The sequence below is a fragment of the Lepidothrix coronata genome, unplaced genomic scaffold (genome assembly GCF_001604755.1).
Source record: "Lepidothrix coronata isolate B3197 unplaced genomic scaffold, Lepidothrix_coronata-1.0 Scaffold14, whole genome shotgun sequence".
Taxonomy (NCBI): Eukaryota; Metazoa; Chordata; class Aves; order Passeriformes; family Pipridae; genus Lepidothrix; species Lepidothrix coronata.
Window position 1 is genome coordinate 5225605 of NW_016690194.1, and position 24270 is coordinate 5249874.

The 24270-nt window shown below is 39.1% G+C and overlaps 1 protein-coding gene across 8 annotated transcripts in view; it reads left to right on the forward strand.

Annotated features, from left to right (window-relative positions):
• NTRK2 (neurotrophic receptor tyrosine kinase 2) overlaps positions 1 to 24270 on the forward strand; it is a 200456-nt gene that overhangs the window by 46569 nt on the left and 129617 nt on the right. For all 8 annotated transcript variants that reach the window (XM_017806106.1, XM_017806109.1, XM_017806105.1 and 5 more), the window contains exons 9-11: positions 4131 to 4163; positions 8425 to 8525; positions 9810 to 9909. In XM_017806106.1, the coding sequence (XP_017661595.1) occupies positions 4131 to 4163; positions 8425 to 8525; positions 9810 to 9909 (234 nt within the window). The remainder of the gene's footprint in view (positions 1 to 4130; positions 4164 to 8424; positions 8526 to 9809; positions 9910 to 24270) is intronic.

A 24270-nucleotide genomic window follows, 5' to 3' on the forward strand; every position in this document is an offset into this window, starting at 1 on the left:
ATATGTTGTTTAGGGCATCGGTAACCCAGAGGCAGGATGGACAAGGTCTCAGGTGCTTACAGGCATTTTGATGTCCAGTTCCCATTCATCTATGGGAAGGTTGGGCATCTACATGTCTAGGAGTATCACTGTTCAAGATAGCTGCATCTTCAATTGCTCTAAAGGTTCTACCAAGGCCACCTAAATGCTTTTTGGGAAGGCTTAAGATAGACTAATTCACTGAATTGCAGGGACTACTGTAAGTGATTGTTATTCTCTGTGATTTGATCTTTTCTCACATCTTCAAAACCATACATAAAGTGACTTCAAGAACAGTCACTGTACATGTAAGCATACTGGTGTATGTGGAAGAAAATACTGAGGCGACCTTGCACATCTGGAGTAGAAATAAAGTCATGGTTTTGTGCAGATAATTACATACTCATATCTGAAAATACGAGCCTGTATGTACCTTTGGCTTTTTAGCCATGTGATATAAAAAGTTGTCTTCTTCTTTTAAACAGCAATGCACAGTGCTAATGCTATCTGGCAGGAAAAAAGGGGGATGTTTAAATTCTCTCTTCCTATATCTCAGGCTACAGAAATTAAAAATATGGTCATATGTCGTTTTTTCCCTATCAACTCAGTTTGCTGTAGGGAGAGAGAGAGTAGGTCAAAAGACTTTCCCATCTTTAGAAGGAGAGGATGCAGAGCTGATAAAATCAGACTATTTACTCCTGCTGTCCTTAATGCTCCTCTCTTCTTTTTTTCTCTGGAGTTCTTCCTTAAGTAGACTCATTACAGAAACATGCCATGATTTCAGCTATTGGCATCCTTTAATACTACTTTATAACTGTTCAGCAAAACAGTTCACCTCATGGATATTCTGTGTACAGTGGAAGTTCTCTTACACTCTGCTTATTTAATATGAACCTGAGTTCATTTTCTAATAGAATAACAGTTAACCTCTCATACATTTAGGTGATTTTATAATTTTTTGTCTTTGATCCAAATCCCTTCTCTTGTTTTTCCTTTATACCTCTCCCCAGTGCACTGAAAACTTTCCAGTTGTGTTGTTTTAGATCAGTAAATAGAACTGTAGCTATCCTCTAAATTAGAAAGAAAACATTATTTATTTGTTCCATCATATTTATATTCATATGGAATATAAGTCTATATATTATCTATATATTATTTAATCTGTGCTGTGTTCTTTAGGCATTTCCCAAGTCCTCTAGTGGATTAAGCTTCACAAAAAGAGTACAGAGGAAATGGGACTATGTATGGACAGGATGTAACTGCATTAGAAATTAGTTCATATATAGTGAATGTCACCAAACCAGTCTTAAAAATTAGCAGCAGGGGAAATGGCTTATATACTTAGCCTCCTCAATATTGTTTTTAGTTTTTTCCTGTAAGAATTCATGGCATTGAGCTGCTGAAAATGTCACAATGTTGTTGTCTCCTCCACTGAAGCTCACATAAAAGCAGATGTGTTGTATTACAATTTTCGTTCTCAACTATTACTATTTAAAGCACTGTCAAACTTTTACAAATCCTTAAAAGGCTTTTTCAGTGCTGTTGTTACTGTGTAGTTTCTTCTTTTGGCCCATATATTGTACAATGAATCATAAAGGTTAAGGCCCATGCCCTGGTATTACGTTCATTTCCATGTCTTCATGACTGAATTAAATATTAGTCCTGATGTTTCATGGAGTGAGGTACACTCACTGAGGTTAAACTGATTCTCTGCTTATTGCATCACTTGGGCAAATGCTCAGAAGGTAAAAACAAAAAAAATTCAAAACCTATAATCCATATGTCTAAAGTAAATACACATAAGTCTGAAACATATTCTACTATCAACAGCGTAATGCTTCACTTTCAGAGTTGCATCAAACATGGTGAAGACATGATTTCTCTAAGATGCTCTCAATTTCCAGCATGCTACTTGGTGAACTTTTTTCACTGGTCTGAGGATGGAGGAAACTATGTACCACAGTGGGATTTGGATGGTGTTAATGATACCACAATTAATGTTGTAAAATAAGAATTTGTTTTAAATATGAAGACCTAGAAGAATAAAGTTTATATTTTATTGGCTGGATTTTAGCTATCTTTAAGCTGCTAAATTCTTGGTTTCCTGTTCTTGCTGAAAGTGACTTGATTATTTGAGATGACACTGCAGTGAAGAGTAAGCCAGAAATGGTTATGGTTTATTCTGGAGGCTGTCCTCATAGCTGATCCAAAATGGCTAATGAATGTCAGAGAGATTTTTACCAATAATAGGTATTTTTAATTAAGCTTATTCATCTACCAACTGTCTATGCTAAAATTCAGCTGAAGGTTCCAAGTCACATATATCTTGTCATAGTAAAAGAATATGTTAAATGTGCCATAGAAGTAGCATTTGCTTGTGTGGCATAATGTGTTTTACGGATGTTTTTGGAATTGAATCCTTTGCTGCTGTTTTATTTTGAAAACATCAAATTTGTAAAGAAAGAAGCAAGCAATCCAAGTGTAGTTGATGTAGTTTGTAAAGATGAGTTAATAGGATAAGTCTTTTGATAGTTTGGTTACTTAACAGACTCTTCTAAAGGGGACCAAAACAATGGTGCCATTCTGTATTTGCCTTGAAGATAAATGTGTGTAAATATGCAAAATTATTGTGGTGAAGTTTAATGTTAAAATAACTTCAACTGATGATTAAGTAGGTGTGTTTTTATGTGCTAAATAGAAAAAAACAATACTAAGTAGAAAATTGGGAGTTGTCTACGATCTTGATTTTTGAAACTTTATTTGAAGTATTCAGTTATATAAAAGGAGTTGAATAGAGTTGATGACTTCCTAGTTTATATCTCTGGCAGGAGTTAAGGGTTTACTAATCTGCTTACTTTATCCCAATTTAAGTGAACGTTAACAAAAATGTTGCCAGAAGTAAAGGACTGGGAGGCTTTTTTATTGTTGTTGGTTTGGGTTTTTTTCCACTTCTGATTGCAGAATGTGAGTTAAAAAATACTGTCTTTCAGCAGATGGATGTTTTACAGCAGAAAAACTGAATCCATGGATTTTTATGGACAGAAATCTCTGGCCAAATGTTGCTTGAGGACAGATAGTGCAACATTTCTTCACTGGTTATTTATTTCTGTCGATTGACATGATGTTTCTCATGGGGATTATTGAACTGTATCTCTGGATACTAGAATATCTTCAGATGCATTTTAAAATAAACCTAATTATCTGTTGCCACTCTGCACATAGGTTGCAACTAATATTTTCAGCACAGTTTCTCATGCTGTGAACAATGGTGTTCTGCTCATATTCACAGTGGCTTTATGCCAGTATAATGCCACTACTGTGGATTTACTGTATAGTATTATAAACAGAATTATATTATTTGAAGTTGGATGCATCTTTAGAGATTTTAATTATCTATAGTTTTACTTCCAAACCTACAAAAAGAAAGACTAAAAATATGGAAGATGTTATTAGACGCCTACTACATAAGCTATGTTATGAATACATTATAAACTAGAATGAACAGGTATGTTAAGATACAAAACAAGTATTCAAAGCATGAATAGTCTAATAGTGCACAATAATTCTGTGGGCGTTCTGTACATTACATTCACATATGTACTTAGCCTTACTTATGTGCAGTAATTAGAAAAGGATGCAAATAGGAACTAGTAAAATTTAGAAAAGTGTTGCCTGGACAGGTATCCATTTGCTTGTGTAAATTCTGGTTTCTGAGACATCTGACTATTTTGGTAAGAGTTCTGTCTGTGTATCAGCTGTGCAGTTGGCTTCTTGGAAGCATCCTTTTACAGAGTGAATGAAATGGTGCTGCTTCAGTTGTAGCTACCTCTAGCCCTTAAATTACCAGCTATAGTGTGTGCCCTTGCCGGAGCTAGCTTGCAGTAGCTCTTTCACATGAAGCAAAATATTAACTTTTGGGATAGCTCTAAAATGGTTGTAAATGTAATCTGATAAGCAGGTACTGCAATTATTGGTGTTGACTTGCATTTATGTAGTTACTGGTGATTGCTATGGCAAATAAAGTCAACTCTTAAAACAATTCCTGTTCTTATTCTTCCAGCATTTGCAATCTATTTATATAGCTTTTTTTTTTTTTTTTTCTCCATGTGCAGGTAGTGGCCCAATTTTGGATCCAGACGTTTATGGTATATATTTGATTTCCTTTTTCTTTTCTTTTAATGCTAGAAATTAAGGAACTGAAACCATTAAAAGATTGAATGTCAGGCTCAGTTAAATTGAAATGTCACATATTATAACACAATTCTAAAAGGTACTTTGTGTTTTTGGTTCTTCTGCCTTTTAGTCAACATACATGATGGCAATATGATGTTTTACTTACTCTGCTGCTTTTGATTCACATTAGGAGAAGCATAAATCCACTGCTATGAATGGGTGCAGTTGATCCTGTAGAATGAAAGCTGTCTAATGTAGTTCACAGACATTAGGTTTTGTGAATCTTTTGGAGGCATTTCTTGGAGGAAAGAGAGTTCATGATTTCTCCTTATATAACTTAATTTATTTTTTCAAGGATGATTCCATACTTATTTTGCCTCCAAAAATGTACCCCTAAATCCCACTTAAAAATGAAGTTGGCATAAGTAAGTTTTCCTATAGGCAACTTATTCTGCTCTGTCCACTCATTTGTACCTTCCCTTCATCTCTCTTGCATAAGCAGACCATCAAGTCAGTGGTAGCTGAGAGTGTGCCAGGAGATTCGATGGCACAGTGTTCACATTAGTTTTTTAGTTAGGAGAAATGTACCTAGTGAAAGCCAGTGTGCACTAGAATAGAAGCTGCAGAATGAAAAGCAACTGGCTAGTTTTACAAAATATCTCTGGTATACTTCTGGTGAGTGGGAAAGTTCACCTTAACCAACGTACCCAAACAACCTGAAGCTGGATCCTATTTGGAGTAATTTTACTTGGATGAAATGGCCCATGACTCAAGTTAGCTAAAGCTGATCTAAATGTTATGTCTTTGATTCCATTCCATGTCATTAAACTTTAGCTAATGTGCAGTTGAAGCATCAATTTGACTTTAAATGCTTAGAAATTCCAAAGGATAGCTTCCCCTCCCTCTCTTTCCAAATTCTTTTTTTTTTTTTTTTGTTGGGAGAGTTGGGATAGGAGAGTGGTGATGGTTTGCACAATTTCTTCATGTGTTGTGTTATATAAACTGTATGCATGAAGATTTTGATTCTGAGTTGTTTATGAAGGCCCTGATGCCTGTGTATGGCTTTAGTCATGTGAGCGCTGTATGCTTCAATTGACTTGGGTAGGATTCTGCTAATATGTTGTGCTTTGAGTTTTGCTGATGGATTACACCCTGCAAGACCCAGTCCTGGTGAAGGCAGCCTTCCTTTTTATTCTTGGCTGTTCTTTCTGCTGTTTAAAAATGCTGTCCTTGTGATGTGAGGTGATTTCCAAATGTTTTCCATTAAGTGTTTTGAACATACAACAGAAAATAGAAGAACTGATGAGCTGCATCAGGCTGCATGACATTGTGTTTGCCCGTGGGAGTCCAGACTGCATGGGGCAGTTCCTGCAGTGCATGGAGCAGTCACTAGTGCCTCTAGCTCACCTCTCTGGCACCTCTTGGAAAAGGCGAAGAGGGGAAGCTGTCCTGACACCATCTGGGAAGTAACTGAGAGAAATAAAGCAACTCACTTGGGTATGAGCAGGAAATTTAAGTGCAAAGCCAGCTCCTTTGGCTCTGAGTTCACATTTTCATGCTACGATGCTTCTTCTAATGTGGTTGTGAATGTGAAAGAAACAACCTGCCCCATATCAGTCAAACCCCCAGAATGACTGTGCAGGGCCCGCCCCCCCTCTCCCCCCCCATGCTGATATGACTGTGCTGTTATGTCTATCCCAGCTGCCATGCACCTTGTTTCTGAAATTGCTGCAAAATATGTCCCAGCCTCAGCTGCAATTCACCACAGTTTTTATAGTTATTGGTGGCTGCATGAGGTACACAGCACAGGAGAACTTGGCCCTGCAGCAATATGAGTCCTACCTAGCATGAGTCAAGAGGCGTGGCCCTGTCTATATAGTGCTCAGTGTTTATGTCAGGATTTCATAGTGAAATGAAGAGGAATTTGTTTAACTCAGAATCACCTGGTTTGGGCTAGATAGCTGTTGTGTGTGTTTTCCTTGACTGACTCACCCATTTCAAGACTCATTAAAGATCTGGCACTATGCACCTCAAATGCATATGATTCACAATTAGACAGCAGGGAATGTCTGCACAACACCTGTGTACTGATGCAGCCTACTTTAGCTCTTGCCCATTTGAATATAAAAGTGCATTCAGGGGATTCACAGACCAGACCTGAAACACTCTGTATGGTTCTCACTAGTCCTTCAGGGTGGGATTTCCAGTAGCTTAGTACAGATATAAGCACAAACACAACTGTAAATAGCATCATCTTTTGCCCACTGCTACTTACATGTGAAATTAAGAGCAAAAAATTTCCTTCTTTGAAGTTTGTTTTACAAAGTCAGATCAGTGAAGGCCCTAAAAATTTGTTTTATATGTTGGTCTTATAAACCTACAATAAATATAAGTTTACATACATAATATAGTATTTACAATAAATATAGTTTACAAATTTACAATAAATATAGTTTTTTGGCCAAAACTATATTTGTGAAAATGTTCCCAGGTAATTTTAAAGGAAGCCCAACCTTCTAGGCCTAGGTATTTGTTATAAAGCAGGCTTTGCCTGCAAATAAATTAAGCAGAAGTCTCTTCCTCTCCTGTGGCAAAGTGTGTAGTCATGGTGACAGATGGTCTTGTCCAAGAGTCCAGGCTGCTTGTGCAGGTGAGCTGTTCGGGCAGGGGTTGTACTACCTGGATGGGCAAGAAGTGCTGTTCATACTTCTGTTGCTGATGCGTGGTAAGCTACACCCATAGAGATGCAGTGCAGAGTTGTGGAATTCAAATGGTAAAAGACCAAGAAATTAATTTTTTTCCTCATGAAAGCTCTGTATATTTAAAGTGTATTTTGGCTTGAAAGAGTCCTGTCCTTTGGCATGTATAGTTTAGAGCCAAAATAGAATATGTGAGTTGTTTAGACATCCTAACTCTGCTGACTATAGCACTGATGCCAGAGGTAGCTCATAGCTTCCTCTACCAAAAAAGTCTGCAGCCTGCTAGTGCCTTGCAGAAAGCAAGTGTGTTCTTGAAGATCAAAAGCCCAGTGCAATGTCTTGCTAGCACTGCCAGCTGAGCTCTCCAAACTGGCCTTTGGAACTAAAGGAGAATACCTCTTCTGGGCTGCAAGCCTTCCCTGTGCTTGCTCAGCAGCAGCTCTGTGATCAGAGGAGCTCCTGCATCTCTAATTAGCAAGAGCTGTGCCTCTGTGCCCTGCTTTTTCAATTTCATAGTTAAAATTTCATCTGTAGGCTTATGGCACTAATTTTAATCCAAACATGTAAAGAAATACCCAGTGAATTGAAAACTTAAATTACAATGCTGGAGGTGCGTTTTGTAATAGGTGTAGTTATTGCCCCTTGTTTCTTTCATCTGCACACATTACAGTCATGAAATTGAAATGTTTTGTGTGTTTCCAAAAGTAATTACAAAATATATGCATTTTTAAATTTTATTTTAATGCATGTTTCTCTTAACATATATTACTATTTGATTGGTTTTATCTCATTTGAATGATTTTGTCAGGAAATCATGAACTATATATTTGTGTTTCATTTTAAAATTATTATAAATAATTAAACCATGTTCATTCTTTGTATGGAATGGTTCTGGATTTACCCCTGCAGCCCTATCAGTGGAATTATTTTGATAAGTCAATAAATTTCTTCATACAGGTTCAGGCACTTGAATTTTTAAAGGATTACCTGTATGACAGCAATGGTATATGGTAACCCCTGTGCACGCAACAGAGGTTTTTTATTATTTATTAAACAAATAAAACCAGCTATTTCCCATTTGATACTCATAAAACTAGCTAGAAACTCATCTGCCAAGTTGATCAGCTAAACAAAAGTGCTCGAACTAATTTCTGAGACTGTCCTATATTTGACTGAATGCAAGGGTTCAGTGTAGAGGGCAGTCTTTCATTTTTAATGGGAATTTAGAAGTGCATTAAAATAGCTCTCTGGATGGAGTTCTCGTTTAACTCTAGTGTTTCCAGTAGGAATACACATTATGATGTAGATTGCTTCTCTTTTCATGTTTGTCAGTCACAGCACATTTGTTTAGTTATATGCTATAGTGATTACCCCCAAAACATTCCAGCTTCATTAGCAATTATGGGTTGTTTCCAAAGAACTCGAAGTCCCAAAGTTGATAGTGACCTTACCATCTTTCAAAGCAGAAATAATGAAAACCATTTCCCCTCCAAAGTGATGAAATTATAAAAGCAACCCTTTTTCCTTTCTTAAGAGTATGAAACCACGCCTAATGATCTTGGAGATGCCACAAATAACAGTAATCAAATCACTTCCACGGATGTTTCCAACAAAGAGAATGAAGATAGCATCACTGTAAGTATATGTGGTGTTTCCTGATCTATGATTTTTGTGAACTTCCTGGCTATAAAACTCACGAAGCTGCAGACACTGTAACAGGACCCTGAGCTACCAGAACACTATAACTATTAGTGTGTTGTGATCAAAACTCAGAAAAAAAAGGGAAAAAAAAAAAAAGAACAATCAGTGCTCCCCACTCATGTCCTCCCCCCATTTTTTTGAAAGAGTGAATCAGTTTTCAGTTCCAGTAAAACTGTTAGTTTATTTCTTGCTTTTCTGAACAACTTAACTGTAATTTTTTTAGCCTAAGACTTTGCATTTAATTTTTAGTTAAGGAGAGCAGCTCTTCATTTACAAAACAAAGACATGCAAGGTAACTTGAAGATTGTTGTTTGAATACCAGTCCTGGAGTCAGCTTCTCCTTAGAGAAAGGATGTACTGCAACAAACTTTCAAAATCTAATTGTATGTTTTTAAAACATGATTTCTTGTAGGTTTTTGTTTTATTGGTATGTAATAGATTTTAGTAAAAGTGGCTGAATTGGTATAGGCTTCCTCCTTTGCTGCCTTGCCTCTCATGCTTTCCTGAACTGAAATGTTGGAAACTGATAGTGGGTTACCAGCCTGGTTGACATTGCAGCCTCCCTCTACCAGTGACTCTGTAAAGCAGCAAGCAGTGGGGTGTGTGCATTCATGAAACAGAGAGCAAACTGTGAGCTGGGACACTGTGCTAAAAACTGGGAGGATCCAAAACAGTCTTGTCTCATCTGATACTGGAGTCATTGAACTGCTGAGGTGAGAAGGGAGGGATCTGTGGAAATCCGCTGGTGGAAGCCTTTAATCAAAGTGGGGCCAGCATGGATCCTCATGGGTGTGTCCTCTCTGGTTTTGATGTCACCAGTGATGGAGGCTTCCCAGCCACTCCAGGTAATTTGTACCAGTATTCAACCATCTTCACAGTAAATTTTTTTTCCTATGTGCTTTTGTTACGTGTAACATGCCACTTTTCTTGTAACGTGCCACTCTGCTGGAAGGGAAAGGGGTGATGTATGCTCCCTCCCACCTTCCTTGAATGTGTAGGATGTTGAAAAAGGTGTTCTTATAGCTATCTGAATCTCTGCTCCCTGCGAAATAGAAGAAACCTCAACAAGAGTCTGTTTTCTGTACTATTTGATCTGAGTTCCCAGTTGAAATGACTCTCTTTTCCTAACTGGATTAATCTGAATGTATGCTGGATATCTTTGAAGGTAGTTTACAAGTGCAAAACAAGCAGTTCTGTTTGTGTCCTCTTCTTTTTTAGGTGTATGTTGTAGTGGGAATTGCAGCATTGGTGTGCACTGGCTTAGTAATAACACTCATTATTCTGAAGTTTGGAAGACACTCCAAGTTTGGAATGAAAGGTAAGCGGGGGGGTTTTTTATACCTTCCAGAACTGTTGTGGGTTGTAGGAGTTGATACTATAGGTGGTTGTTCTGGGAGCAGTCAAAATAGCTACATTAAATGCCATCACATTTAATATTTTTTTTTATTCATCAGGTAAGTAAGGGCAGAGGTAGATGTAGACAGAGTGTAGAATTTTGGATGATAAATATTTTTTCTCTTTTGTTCTTATGACAAATCCCATTTCTCTGCCGCCTTCTGCAAATCCCCCTGAGACACTTCCTGGAGTAAAATATTTCTCAAGACAGTGTAGGTAGGAAGAAGACAGGAAATGAAATTTATTTTGCTACAAGTTTGATAATAACAGTTTGATGAGGATCTATGCTGTATGTAAGAGGTACAACACAAGACAATACGACAATGTCGCGTTAAGGTGATTCAAGAGGAAACAATGACAAGAGTGGAAGGTGCATTTGCAGTGGATCCTGTCAGATTCTGACAGATGCATTTTCTTGTGCTTCTTGGGGAGTAGCATCTGGGGGGAGTGGCGAGTACTCATGTCCCTGTGAAAGAGGGAAATCTCAGCCCTTTGTTTATTCATTTATTTATTTTACAGCCAGATGGAGGTATATATAACACACAGGTACCTGCAACAACTCCATTACCATATTATTTTACTGATGTCATCAGTCTCTGACTGATGATGTGAGTGAAATGGTGTTAAAAAAAGAGAGAAATTTAAAAAGACCACTGTGTACTAAGGGAGATGAAGTTTTGTTCTTAATATGCGTAGATGAGGGTCTGTGGAGAATGTGGTGACTAATCTGTTAACCTCATGTACTTCCTCTCAACTGTGCTTATGGCGTAGTACCACATTGATGTATATTTCGGTAATCCTTATGTGCTCTTCGCAAGTGATCTTTTCAGAGATATCTACTGTATATTTTGTGTTCTTGTATTCTGTTTAGAGTAGATTTCCTGGAACAAATGAAATTTGAGCACAACAGAAACGTAGTCGGTGCATATCAGCTTGCTGGGATGGTAACCTTGTCTTTCACCTCCTGATACGATACAGTCTCTGCTCTTTGGGGTAGCATAAGAAGAGGACAGTCATTTTGATATACTCTGCATAACAACACAAAGTCAGCAGGATAGAGCTGAAGTTTTGGCGGAAGGATAGAAAAAACTTTCTGTGACTGAACAACAGTTCAGCGTAAATTTTACTTGTGTTTGAGGCTTTCTGAATTGCATTTACAGAGCTGAAGTAGATGGAAGCTAACTGAGAGAAACAATGAGAATTGTCTGTTGTTAGTTCTTTAAAGCTGAATACTTGTTAGGTTTTTCCAGATGTGCATTAAATATTTCAATGCTATTGGAGAAACAAGGAAGTAAACTCTACCCTGGGGGAGAATGCACGAAGTTCTGTTTTGTGTGGTAGTGTTAAATTACCTTCCAGGATGCTATTAGTTTTTTAATATCTTAAGATACACCTCTTCTCACAAAAATAATGCACTTGCCTAATCAGTAAATTTGACCTGAGTTCTTTGTTGCAGAATTGTCCATGTAGATCATATTTTCATAAGGATATATTTTGTGGAAATGACTATATGAAATAATGAAAAGGCAGCAACCTCATATATATTGTTTATTTTTAAATCTGACCAGTGATGGTTAGGAAAATCAGTAAAATGAGTTTACAGTTCAGGTACACCCCTTCAAAAATTAATTACAGTCATGGTATGTGTGGTAATGGTGAAATGTCACTGTGAGCTACAAAAAACTCTTTAATGTTCCATTAGAAGGGAGTGACTTTCACTTGTCCCTTAAATGGACCTCAGACTTCTCCAAAGTGTGCATTCACACCTCAGCCTCACACTGTAGATTTATCCATAGTCCAAAGTCCCAGAAACTCTCTCTTCCTTTATCATTATCAGTATTATTGAATTGACCTGAGATTAGATTTTTATAGATATGCAATACCCAGACTAATAAGAAAATATTACCTGCTCTGAAAAGCCTGCGGCAAAGGTGACAAGAAGGGGTTTTTTTGATCATTATTGGTCAGCAGAATACATTTAAAATGTGTCTTGGAATGTCCTGGAATTTGTGAAGCCAGCTACCTGAGAACTCCTTGAATCATTTGCAATTGAATTTAGTGACAACAAAATTAATCCAAACTGCATTAAGACAATGTCCTGTAGTGGTAGTTTAATAAACAGTCTTAACAGGGAGGTGGGAAGGAGTGAAATATCCAGATTGCTATGGAAAATATTTATAAAACAAGATTAAAAGTCCTCTCCAAAATTAATAACTATTTTGTGTTCATAAGAAGTAACTTCCTGAGTTATATCAAGCAGAAATGCATGAAAGGCTGTGCTTCATTTTTCTGTTACCTTCTGAGAACACAACATGGTCACTTCAGACGCCTTGTCATTAAGCGTCTTCCCACCCTTCTTTAGCAAGCAGTTTGGAGAAAAACCCCAAACAGTTACTCAGTAACTGGAGCAGTCAGACTGACACCAATGGTATTTTACATGCAACCATGTATATGGAAAAAATGTACCACTGAAAATCAGAAAAAGAAATGTGTATATACCCAATCAGCCCTGTCTGTGCCATAGGAAATGTGAGGGATGAAATTTTCATCTCATTGAGGTTCTCAGCAGGCATCTGTAGCTTCTGTAAACATTGTTTTACACCTCATGTTTTTAAATGCCAATTTTAAATGCCATTTTTTAAATGCCAATTACATGGGCATCATCTGCCCACTTCTTAGACTGTGTCCTTGCTGAGTTCTTCTTCACTTAAAGTGCTCGAGCATAGTTGGAATGTGGGACTGACAGTGATAAGAGTCCCCAGAAAGAGATGTGGAGCAGGCAGTTGTGTCTGAGCTATGCTGCCTCAGAGCTGCCCATACCTAGAAGCACTGTTCGTGCTGAGGTGCTGCTCAGCCTGCCACAGAGCTCACATTCCCCGTTGTCTTCTTTTCCTTACCGGACAGAGCAGAAAAGTGTCCACTTTATGTGTTAGGGAGTATCAGGTCCTCTGGGAGCTTCTAGTTCTTTGGAAGTACTGATCAATCTCTTAGTAAGATCTCTCGAAGAGTTGTATAAAAATTTTCTTTTTGTTTTGTTTGTGATGTTCTGTATTCTGATTGAAGTTGGATTGTCCTGTTTGAAGCAAGCAATTGTTTTAATTCTTACCTTGCTTCTTTTTAGTCTGTCTTTTAGAGCTAGAGAAGATAGGAGTTTCTGATTATTGACTTTAGGAACAGTATTAGTATAGAACAGATCTTTGATTGGTACTAGAAGAGACTTAAAATAGGGTGAGTAGAAAAAGCTCTCATTTTGTGCTAGACTTCCCAACTTCTGTTGCAGAATTGGTCAGAGCAACTGGTGAAACATAATTCTATTTCACTGCTTGTGTACATTTTAAACACCTTCTTATACAGAGTCTGTTTGACAACAGCTTTGTATGAAAAGCTGCTTTTCGTTCCTTGAATCTGGAGGTGAGGTTTTTAGACCCTTGAAAGATGCAGCATAAATGGTGAAAGCTTCAGTTAATTTCTTAAATGCATTTGTTAAGACTTGTGAGTTGCTCTTACAAAACACTTTGACTTGCTTGCTGGGGGATGTGAAAGTGCTCATGGTGGGAATTCAATGAAAGCTGCCAAGACAGCTCTTACAGTTTTGTGTGTATTTCTGACTCCATCTAACCAGCTTATGAAACTGAAAAATAACAAGAGAGCTGAAGTAGAGGGGGCAAGGGAGTGTTTGTGAACTCCCTGAGAGGATTTGTGGAAGAGTAATTCTAGTCCTGTTTTATTCTACTTTCCATGTTGAAAACCCAATATAAGTAATCAAATGGTTGCAGCATAACCAGCCCAATAGACAGTTTGCAAATGTTAATAAAGCCACTGAGCATGAATGGAAGTATAGAGGAAACCGATGGAAAGTAAATTAGTGGATAAACTTCAGAACACCATCATTCAGTTAAAAGAATGAAAACATTTTTGTTTATTTGAACTGTAGTAAATTTTAGCACAATATGTCTCTATTCCAGTGACAGGGCAGTATCGTTGCTGCTCCTTGCTTGCTAGGGAAGTTGGAAGTGGATTGTTATGGACAACATATTATCACAGCAGCCTTACTGTAGAGATAAATAGAGTTTGTGTAGGTTTTACCAAAATCAGAAAGGGAAGGGAAGCCACTCTTATCCAAAGCAGCACCTTTTGTCTTTTAAGAAGTTAACAAATAGCATTTGACAGAAGTAGAGGAAAATCTGTGTACTTAATCCATGTGGGGTGAGAGAAGTTTTCATTTCTGTATTTGTAGGAAGTTTCTGTCAGTGCTTTGAGCTGTGTGCTGTAGTGCGAAGTGCGAAGGTGAGAGAACAAATAGTCTGAAATTCGCATTATACTTAGGCAGTGCCAGTTATCCTGTCTGTGGGCATATGTAATGCTTTGAAAGGTGCTTCTCCTTCCTTGAGCACTCTCTGAACTACCTACCATGTCTAAATGTAAGTCCTGACTGTGAATGCTTCACCCCTTTCAAAATCTTGCAATTCAGGGTACAGAAATTTGCCTTTCTGTGATTAAGTTATGAGACTGTACAGGTTGATCTAAGAAAGAAAACTGTCCCTTTTAGGACACCGCAAAATACTACATTTCCTTCAAGTCCTTGCTAGCTGCTTCTTGTCTTTTTTGAGTGTAAGTTTAAAATTTGGCCTCTCAAGGAGGATGCCGTTCTCTTTTATCAAGCTGATTAAAAGTTAGGAACACACCCATGTGTTTAGCCTGCCAAGGTCGAAACTGTATTTTCTCCTACTTCTTGATAGCTTTTTCTCTGAGGTGATTTCTGTAACTTCTGCACTGAACCCTGAATGTCCTTGAAAACTTTTAAATAAAGGCACTGGTTACTCCAACAGAAGCACACTGATAGTCCAGGAATATTTTTTCTTCTTTGTATGTCATTCACTATATTCTATTTGCTTGTAAACTCTTGTTACATTTTGAATTTTGGCCCAAAAGAAAGACACAGGAAGGCAGCTTGGAACTCATCTCATTTGCTGCATATTTCTCAGCTATCTTACTGTATTCTAGTTTGGCTAAGAAACACTGTACAAAAGCAAGATAAGAACCTCCTTACAAAGCAGTATTGTCATTCTGACACAGTGATGTGACATAATAACCAAAAGACTTTAACCTTCATTTACCCGTATTTACATAACTTCAAATACAGTGCTGTCTAGGTGAAAGTGGAGTGCTTTACCTTTATGTCAGACACGTAACCATTTATTCAGGCTTTTGCATATTCTTTTGGCTGTATTTTTAGGGCCATCAAGAAACATTTTTCCCATCTTGTTTGTCTGTAAGCATATAGCAAATGGTCATTGCTTTTCTGCTTTAATACATTTTGTTTGACTTCTTGTTGGCGAGGGACTGATTCCAAGCTACTTAAAAAAAACCCCCTGCTTCATTCACATTGGTGGTTGAAAAATTCAGATTTAGGAGAGTTTAGATGACTCTGAGTGGTTTGAAGTACTGATATGGGAAAAGGGAGAGCTGTTCTGTTTATTATTAACTCATGCATCACATGTCTGGCTTAAGCAATTGGCTTGCTTATAGAGTAGGAGAAGGGTGAAATGCCGTTAATATGCTAACACTTTTACTCCTTTTAATTCTATACCGATTACAAAATAGAAGCTTTTATCTTCCGCAAAAGCCTGCAGTTTGACAGGTGTGATCTAATGTTCAAATTGGTCTGCAATAAGCTTCTAGCAGTAATGGCTTCCTGGACAATTTTGCCTTGTTTGACAAATAATTCAGAAGATCAGTTTGTAGCTTGGGAACACACTGTTTGACTTTCCTCAAGTCACTGAAATACTGAACTTTTTAAGTTTTCATTTATACCTATAGAAGTGCTTTTGTGCTGTGTTGTGCCTACCTAAATGCCAATTCTGTGGGTGTCAGTCCTTTAGTGTCTTTAGAACATTCCATTATTTAGTCAATGAGCAGAATACAAAAGAGAGATCAATTCATATGAGTCAGTGTCATAAAATCAGATATAGAGAAACATGAATGTGCTCAAATCTACAGTATTTTTAGTGAGTAGACAATGTAAAGGCAATGATGATATTGCTCATCTGAACCACACACAAGGAGCTGTTTTTATTATTTGACACTGTCATTCTAATCCCTGCAGTCATGGGCAGATCATACAAATTGTCTGTCTTAGGTACACCATTTTTTTAATGGGGCAGTAATATTACTTTACTACATGAACATTTGGAAGATGGAGTTGTTAATACTTTTAAGTACCTTACTTTGAAGAAGCAAATTTTTATTAAGTACTTTTAAAGAATGAAAGTTTGTATTAACTGATCCATGAAAGTAATTTTGCGTAAAGGATTTTACAAAGACCTTAAGATATTTAAGCCACCATTCTCTTGTGTTCCAGTAAATAAAAGAGCATTGTTTTTTAAAGCATTGTACTGGTCCATGTCACCCTATCAGAACATACTATTGGGCATTTTTAGAGTTCCATTGTTATAATTTGTATAAAATTTGGTCTCTAGGTCTCAGATGTCTGTTTTGGTCTGCTACTGTTTTTCCTGAGTCCAAACCGAAGGGCAAGATACAAGAGAGGAATGTAGCTCTGTTTCTGTAATAGGAACAAGCAATGGATGACATGCCTCATCTATGAAAAAGGATTTATGAAGTGTCGTAGTTTGACTCGTCCAGCCTCCCTCTGGGGCTGGAAATGGTTAATCCCAAGTGAGTTTCCGATGCAGAGCCAATAGAAAGCTGCAGTACACCCCTGTGAAATTACCATATTTCATAGGCTGGAAGAGAAGGCTTGTTGGCCTAGTTGGAAATTAGAAGCAGGAGACAGCAGAGGGGCTGGTGGGCCCCCCCATGGGGGGCCAGGCCCCTCTTCCCCCTGACCGGGCCTAAGGGGTGTCCTGGCGTGGCATTGGAGCGGCTGGGGCTGAGCTGGGCCCCTGGCCAGAATATGCAGCAGCCAGAGAGCCAGAGAGAAACTCACCAGGAGTTTCCCAGATGGCCTTGCTGCCTTCCCTCCCTGAGGGGGTGGGTGGTGAGGCTGGCTGGGCCCTGCGGCAGCCAGGGAGGGAACCTGCTGTGCCAGCAGCAGCAGCAAAACACGGCAGGGAGCGGAGCAGGCCTGGAGTGGCCCAGACGGTGCCAGCGGCCATCTGGAGTCAACCGGAGAGACAAGGGGCCGTCCAGCTGGGAGAGAACTTGCAATGGAGCGAGCCTCTGCAGACCCACAGCAGCAGCAGCAGCAATTACACAGAGTGAAGCAGTAAGAGAGAGACGAGCAGAGGGAGACCGGAGATGCCCTGTGTGAGGTTTGGACCAGGGCAGCTGAAACGAAGGAGATGGGGAATAGCCCCCCCCACGTTGCCGCCAAGCTGATGCCTGCAACCAAGACAGAGCAGAAGAAGTCTGCTGGAACATTTGCAGGGTAAGAACTGAACCAAAAACCCCCAAAACGTTCTGACCCAGGGAGCTTGATGCCCACGGACAGGGACTTCCATGGAACGGAGAACAAAGACTTTAAGCTTTAACTTTCTACCCTCCATTGTATGACCATTGGTGAGGTGAGTTTTGTCGCTGCTCGCAGTCCATGGGTGAGACCCTCGATTTGGAATTGAGGGGCCAAGTAGGGGTGAGAGACCCCCCACATTCTAATGAAGAGAAAGAGAGGTTTTCCAACTGTGACAAATCAGAACTGCTGCCTTAAAAAGGAGAGACTGTGCTGCCCTTAAAGTGAAAAAGACTTCTTCTTTCCTTCTGGACTTTATGGGGGGAAGGGAGGATGGTCTATGTAAATATATTTTTTTACCATAGGAGAGATAGGATTGTTGTATAGATATATTGTTCTATAGTATTTATTCTGTTAGAAATAAATTTTAATATAATTCCCCTATGCTGAGTTGTGCCTGTCTGAAAACTTCTCTCACATTGGAGCAAATTGTGGGCGCTTGAAAATTGGCTTTTTGGGGGCTAAAACCACCACATTTTTGCTGGAGAATGTGGGCATCGATCCCACTACCTCTCACTACCCTCGGGCTTGGGGCCCCTAGGCCACCCTCTCTCCTCGTGATCTCTAATTCCAACTACCCCAACAACTTCTCTTCCGGCCTGTTAAATATGGAATTTTGCAGAGGTGTTATTAAGTTTTTGATTGGCTCTGCATCGGAAGTGCCACTCTGGAATTAACCATTTCCAGCCCCAGGGGAACTGAGCGAGTCAAACCACAACATGAAGACAGCTCAAATTTGAAGCTGAAGAATTTTTAGTGAAGTGATGGTGCATTTTACTCTGATTTCCTTTGGTTGCAAGATTTAAACTCAGTTGTAACGATTGAGGCAGAAAAGAGGTTTTTAACTTGCTGAGAGCTTTTCATGATGCAAACTACTACACTGATATTATTAACACTAATATTATTAACAAAGGAAAATTATCTGAGGCCTTAAGTCTTTTACTAGTAAAAATATATGGAAAGAAGTGTAAACAAGTACTTGTATTTCACTCCCCCTCCCCCAAAACAATATACAAACAGGTGATGAGATGAAGGAGTGTGCATGTATGATGTGCCTGAAGTGAAATTGAGAACTAGGGAGATGCTGACTAGAGAACAGCTTAGAGACAAAATGGAAAGAGACTGAAAAGACGACTATAAACGTATTCAGTAGAAATAAGGAAAGCTGAAAATCATGGTTGCTGGGGCTCTACCTTGGTATGGGCTTAGGCACACAGAAATAGCAGAGCTCCTAGATCAATGTAGTGACATATGAGAAGAATCAGTCTTAAAGGTGTAAACTGCAGAAACCCAACCCTGTGTTTAGTCTACATCCACAGTTGCTTTATAACTCTTTATTTTACAGAGCCCAGAGTTTCTTCCTTAGTTTTTTATGTGCAAAGGGTGAACACTCACCTGTTTTTATATGAACTTTTGCCCATAATGCAGGTCACACTGTTTTGGGAATGCATTACTTTGTGAGGGCAAATTGTGGCCTAGTCCATGGAGAATTTTAGAGAAAAATGAGATTGGATGTAGGAGGAAATAGGAGAATGAGAGAAATGAGAGGTGGGAGAGAAGGTAGATCATCATAATGATACGCTTACCTGTAATCAGAGTGAAGAAGTAATCAGATGTGGGGACCGAATAGAAAGAATGAAAAGGACCAAAGAATAGCAAAACTAGCCTATGTTAAAGGATAGTTATAGCCAGCCTCTATCTGTCTATCTATCTATCTACCTACCTACCTACCTATTTTTGAGTGGCCCCAGTTCTCCAATGATTTATGCATCATTTACTATGAAGTACATATGTGCTTGGTTTTGATCACCATTTGAGGAAATGTTGAGGGTAGGCATGCTAGAAAACTGGATGCTAAAAAACAAGCAGTTATTAAACAATATAGGTGGTGACATGGATAGTAGATCGAGGGTATTCCTGGTAGAGATGAGGTCCCTTGTGTAATCTCTAACTAGGAAGAAGGCTTACAGGGAAATGACTGACAGCAGAGGCTTCTGCTGGAGGCTTGTACTGACTTGCTACAGAACCCAACAGAGGCTGGTGGGCACTCTGAGATTGCCTTGTCCAACACTGTTCAAAGCAGGGTAAGCTGCTGGGGCCAGCTAGAATTGAATATCTCTGAGGGTGGAGGCTCCAAAACCTCTCTAGGCAATGTATACCAGCGTTCAGTCACCTTGAGTACATTTTTTTCCCCCCTTATGTTTAATGAAATTTCCTCTATTTCAGTCTGTACCCATTACTGCTTGTCCTGTCACTGAATGTGTTGACTCACACTGCAGAGGAACACAAAAAATGGGTACGTGAAGTTGGCATGTGGACAAAAGACACTTTCAGAGCTCTTCTGCATTGTCTTCGGATACTGGCTTAATTGCAAAGACAAGAAAATATTGAAAAGTATGCTGCATACTATTTACAGAACAGTGACTTCTTTTACAGGGAAATTATTTGGCTCAGATATGTGAGTCTCAGTTGGATAACACTACTGGGAATTACAAGTATATGTTGCTTAGGGCTTTGCTCCACTTCTCTTATGATAACTCTCAGAATTTATGAGAGTTTCATTCCATTTGTGTTCCTCAGCTTTCGAAGACTGCTGTAGGATTCCTCTTCTTATTGACTTGCATTGATTTCTATAAATGGCTCTGAAGTTTGAACCTTTTTCCTTCATTTTCCTCCTTTTTTTTTTTCTCTGAGCTTGGGACAAACCCTTTTCTTGCAGTAGTAGATAATACAGTTACACTGCATCGTTAAGTTCTCATTTTAAATGCTTGACCATGTTAGCTACTTATCAATTGTGTTAACAGATGCCAAGATATTAGTACACTTGAAGTGCTCTTTTTTTGCCTTATTCCTGTAAAAGCGTTCAGTATGGAACTTCGCACAACAGGGGAAGATTCACCATGGCCTCAGAGCCTGGCTGGCACAGAACACTCTAGTCTAGCTCCTCAGCTGTTGCTATTCTGCTTCCTGCAGTGGAGCCATGTCTTTTTAAGTAGTATGTATGGAATCACAAAAAAAATTGAAGACTTGTTAAAATATGTTCCAGGCAAATGTGTGCGTCTAAAAAAGCCCCACAAACAAAAACTGCTCAGAGATTGAATATGGTTTTCAAAGTTTTCTGATGCTTATTTGAATTTTCCAAAAGTCAGACAAACTGCTTGTTCCTTCTTGCTTGATTTTGTGAAAACACAGAAGAGTAGCCTTTTATCAATAGCTTTCTTTAATACATCTGAAAATTCGTTTGTTTTGTTTGTACAGTCTCATGACATTACACTCTTTGGGTCTGAATATTTGGAGAAAGCATCAATAATAAATTTTTTTTTTGCTAGGTTCACAGTATCTTTTCTTTCAGAAACAAGAAGTGCTGTAAAGCCATTCTTGTAGCAATGCTGTTGCAGCTTAGGAAAAAATGAGGAAGTACGAAAGTTCAGAGGAATTAAGAAAAATTAAGACAAAAGATAACCAAGCTGCTTGAATATCTAGTAAAGGGAACACTTCAGGTTTTATTTAAATTCTGGGTAAAAGTTCAAATAAAATTTTATTATTTGAATTCATAGGCCCTTTTTATTTCTCTTTTTTCAGACGCACCTCCTAGTGCATGTTTAGTATCTCCCAGGACATCTATAACCTGGGATCAGCTTTGTATATTAGCTGTTAATTCACTGCAGTCAGTGAATTCCCCGAAGTTTTTTTTTGTGGGTAGCTGAACACACCTTTTCGAAGTGACTCATAGCTGTTCTCAATTAACCTTTTCCTGGAGATACTGTACCACCCCAACTCTTCCTTTCTAGTGCAATATGAGTATGCCTCTCTGTCTCACACTGGCCAGTGTTTTAGCCTTTCACATTTATTTACTTAAAACATTAGGGCTATACTCAGTCCTCAGGCTGGACGATAATCCAGTGTAAGGATCAGAATAGTGTATTATATATAATGACTTTTTTCCCTATAAATGAATGATGAGTGAAATAGGAATAGGTCTTCTCTGTTTTGAAAGAGCTTTTTGTGCTGCCCTCAAAGTCTATTTTCTTCTGACACCTGTTCTGTATCCTACACAAAAATCAGAATTGCCTTTTTAAACAAGAGTCTTTGATTCTCTCTGTTTTGTCCTCTACCCTGTTTTGTCCCATTTATTGCTGTTCACTTTGCCATTAGCAGAAACCAGGAAGAATTGATGCCATTTCTAGTATGGAAATGAGAAACCAGAAACCAGAAAGCACAAAGGAAAATGAGATCTGTCTTTGAAAATTTAAAAAAAGAAAATAAATTAAGGAGGGGTTGAGAATCTTTCTGCCTTGTTCTGTTTGATTTTTTGGAGCTTCTTGAGAAAGAGGTTTGGGAGGGAGCAATGTAATAGGATCCTTTATAATGAAGTAAAATGGGCAAACTATTTGGTAACTATTATTTAGCCTAGATCAGTTTTATTCTTAGCATTAAAGGTTAATCCCAGTGTATCTTCAACTGCCTGGCATAGCTGAGTACCCTGGAGCACAAAGAGGAGTAATGTAAACAGGCAAGAAGTATTTATAAAAAGTTCTTCACCTTTTGCTGCTAGATGACAAAGCATTTTGTCTGACTGAAAGACAGGTATGTTTAGGTTAGATATTAGGAAGAAATTCTTTACTGTGAAAGTGGTGAAGCACTGGAACAGTTGTCCAGAGAAGTTGTGGATGCCCCATCCCTGGAAGTATTCAAGGCCAGTCTGTATGGGTCTTTGAGCAACCTAGTGGAAGGTGTCCCTGCCCTGCAAAGGGGTTGAAACTAGGTGGTCTTTAAGATCCTTTCCACCCCAAATCATTCTCTTGATTCTCTTTGTCACAAAGTTTCGCTTCCTCCTGGTACTTTGGTCAGCCAGTCACAACTGTGGTCCTCCTCCCTCTACAGTCCCTTTGCTTCTTGCCTGCTCCAAATATTGATGGTTTGAAAATAGAGAGCTGGCATGTCTGGGAACTCAGATCTTTTCCCTCATACCCATTTTGGATTTTAAATGCATCATTCTTGTGAAGTAAGAAGAGGATGGCTTACAGTTGTGGCATAATTTAGTCCCTGCCATAACTCTTCAGCAGAGCATATGTGGAAGCAACTGCAGCTGGAGGAGTTCATTCATAACCCTTGTGAGGAGTGCCTGTGTTCCTGGATTTGCCCCTACAGTTGATAGGGCCAGCCCCAACATGGAGACATACCCTATATGGCCTTTAAAGCAGGACAGATTTTAACTTTGGTTCTGGTTAGAAGATGTTGTGAGTAATTCAAACTGGTAGAAAAACATTCCTTAAAAATCAGTGAATTGAGTTACCATAACACTTCGTTTCTTGTGGAAGCTCTCAGGCACTGGAGCTGGTGCCCACAGATGAATTATGTGTTACTGAAGGTGTTCCAAAAGAGGTTTGTGGCCTAATTGCTCTATTTGTTTCCTCTTGCTGGAACAGGCAGCAGAAGAAATATACTTTGTAGAAACATGCCTTTTTGCACAATAGTGTCTAAACTAGAATCTGGTGATATCCTTTTTTTTTTTTGAGGGCCGTTGTAGTGTTCTCTTACACAAGCTGTGCTGTTATGTGTCCTTCTCCTGTGGCAAGTGGGGTTATGTACTACAAGCAGTCCATATCTTGGGTATTCAGCTGCTCTGATGCAGTTGTGCATGTGTTGAATGTCTCTCATGCTCTAGCTGCTTGAAAGTCGAGTTAAAACAGGTCAAATCATGTGTTTGTGTCTACCACAAGCTAAATATTTCTGCCCATGGCCAGAGGTGTCCTGTAAGCGCTTGGAGGTCTCCTGTAAGTGCTCACAGCCTTCAGTCACGTAAGAGAGCAGAGCCTCCCCTGCTAAATTTCTCTCTTTCTGTGCTTTGAGTGCTAGCTTACCAGCTAGGCAAGTAATATAGCTGCTTTTCATTGTTCCTGGAGCTTCTACATTGCAGCTGCTCTTGCAATGGCCTCTCCCAGCATGTTCCAAACATTAATGCAGACTATTCTGCTGCCATCAGAAGTCGTCATGCAACCTGCCAGTGGCACAGTAAAACTCAGGTGCCTTAGGAGTGCAGGCTGTGAGTCAGGTGGATGGCACAGGGCCTGTTCCCTGCCCAGCGGCTCTCAGTTTGAACGATACAGCTATTAAGCACAAAGTCATCACCTCAGGCACATGAAATCTTTGTGGTGTGGTGTGGCAAAGGTGTTCTGGTATGCACTTGCTCTGTGCTAACATGATCCCTCAGGCAAATGCTTTTGACTTGTGTCAGAGGCAGGGCAATAGATGTTTCATTTGGTTGGACCAGCATGGCTGTTCTTGCATTCTGTGCTGCACAGAGGAAGGCTGACTAGGGAGAGAAGCTTTCTTTTCTGTCTATTAAGCACCCTGTTGTTTTGGTAAAAAAGGGTATAAAATAAGTACACATGGCTTTATTTTAGAAAAGTAATAGTTTGGAATGCCTTATAGGTGGTTTAAAGTGCAATTCCCCAGCAATCTAGCAGGAAGGCAGAGGAACCAGAGGAAACATTCTTTTTACTCCTTGGCAAAGCAGGCTATACCTGTGTCTTGGACATGGCGTATTCTACAGGTCATATGGCACGCACAAGAGAAGCATGATAGCAAACCAGCAGAGAAACTGAGGAGATTTTTTGCTTTCAGGCTGTTGGACCGTACTGTCCTGAGGCCATAGAGAGACTTGGATAATTTGAACACCAGCTTTTCCTTTTGATGTGTTCAGACAGTTTCTCAGGTCAGAGTCTATGTGTTCCTGCAGAGACTGGAAGTGTCTATCCAGTTACATGGCTCAGGCTGGAGTGTGCCAAATTTGAAGAGGGAGAAGTTGAT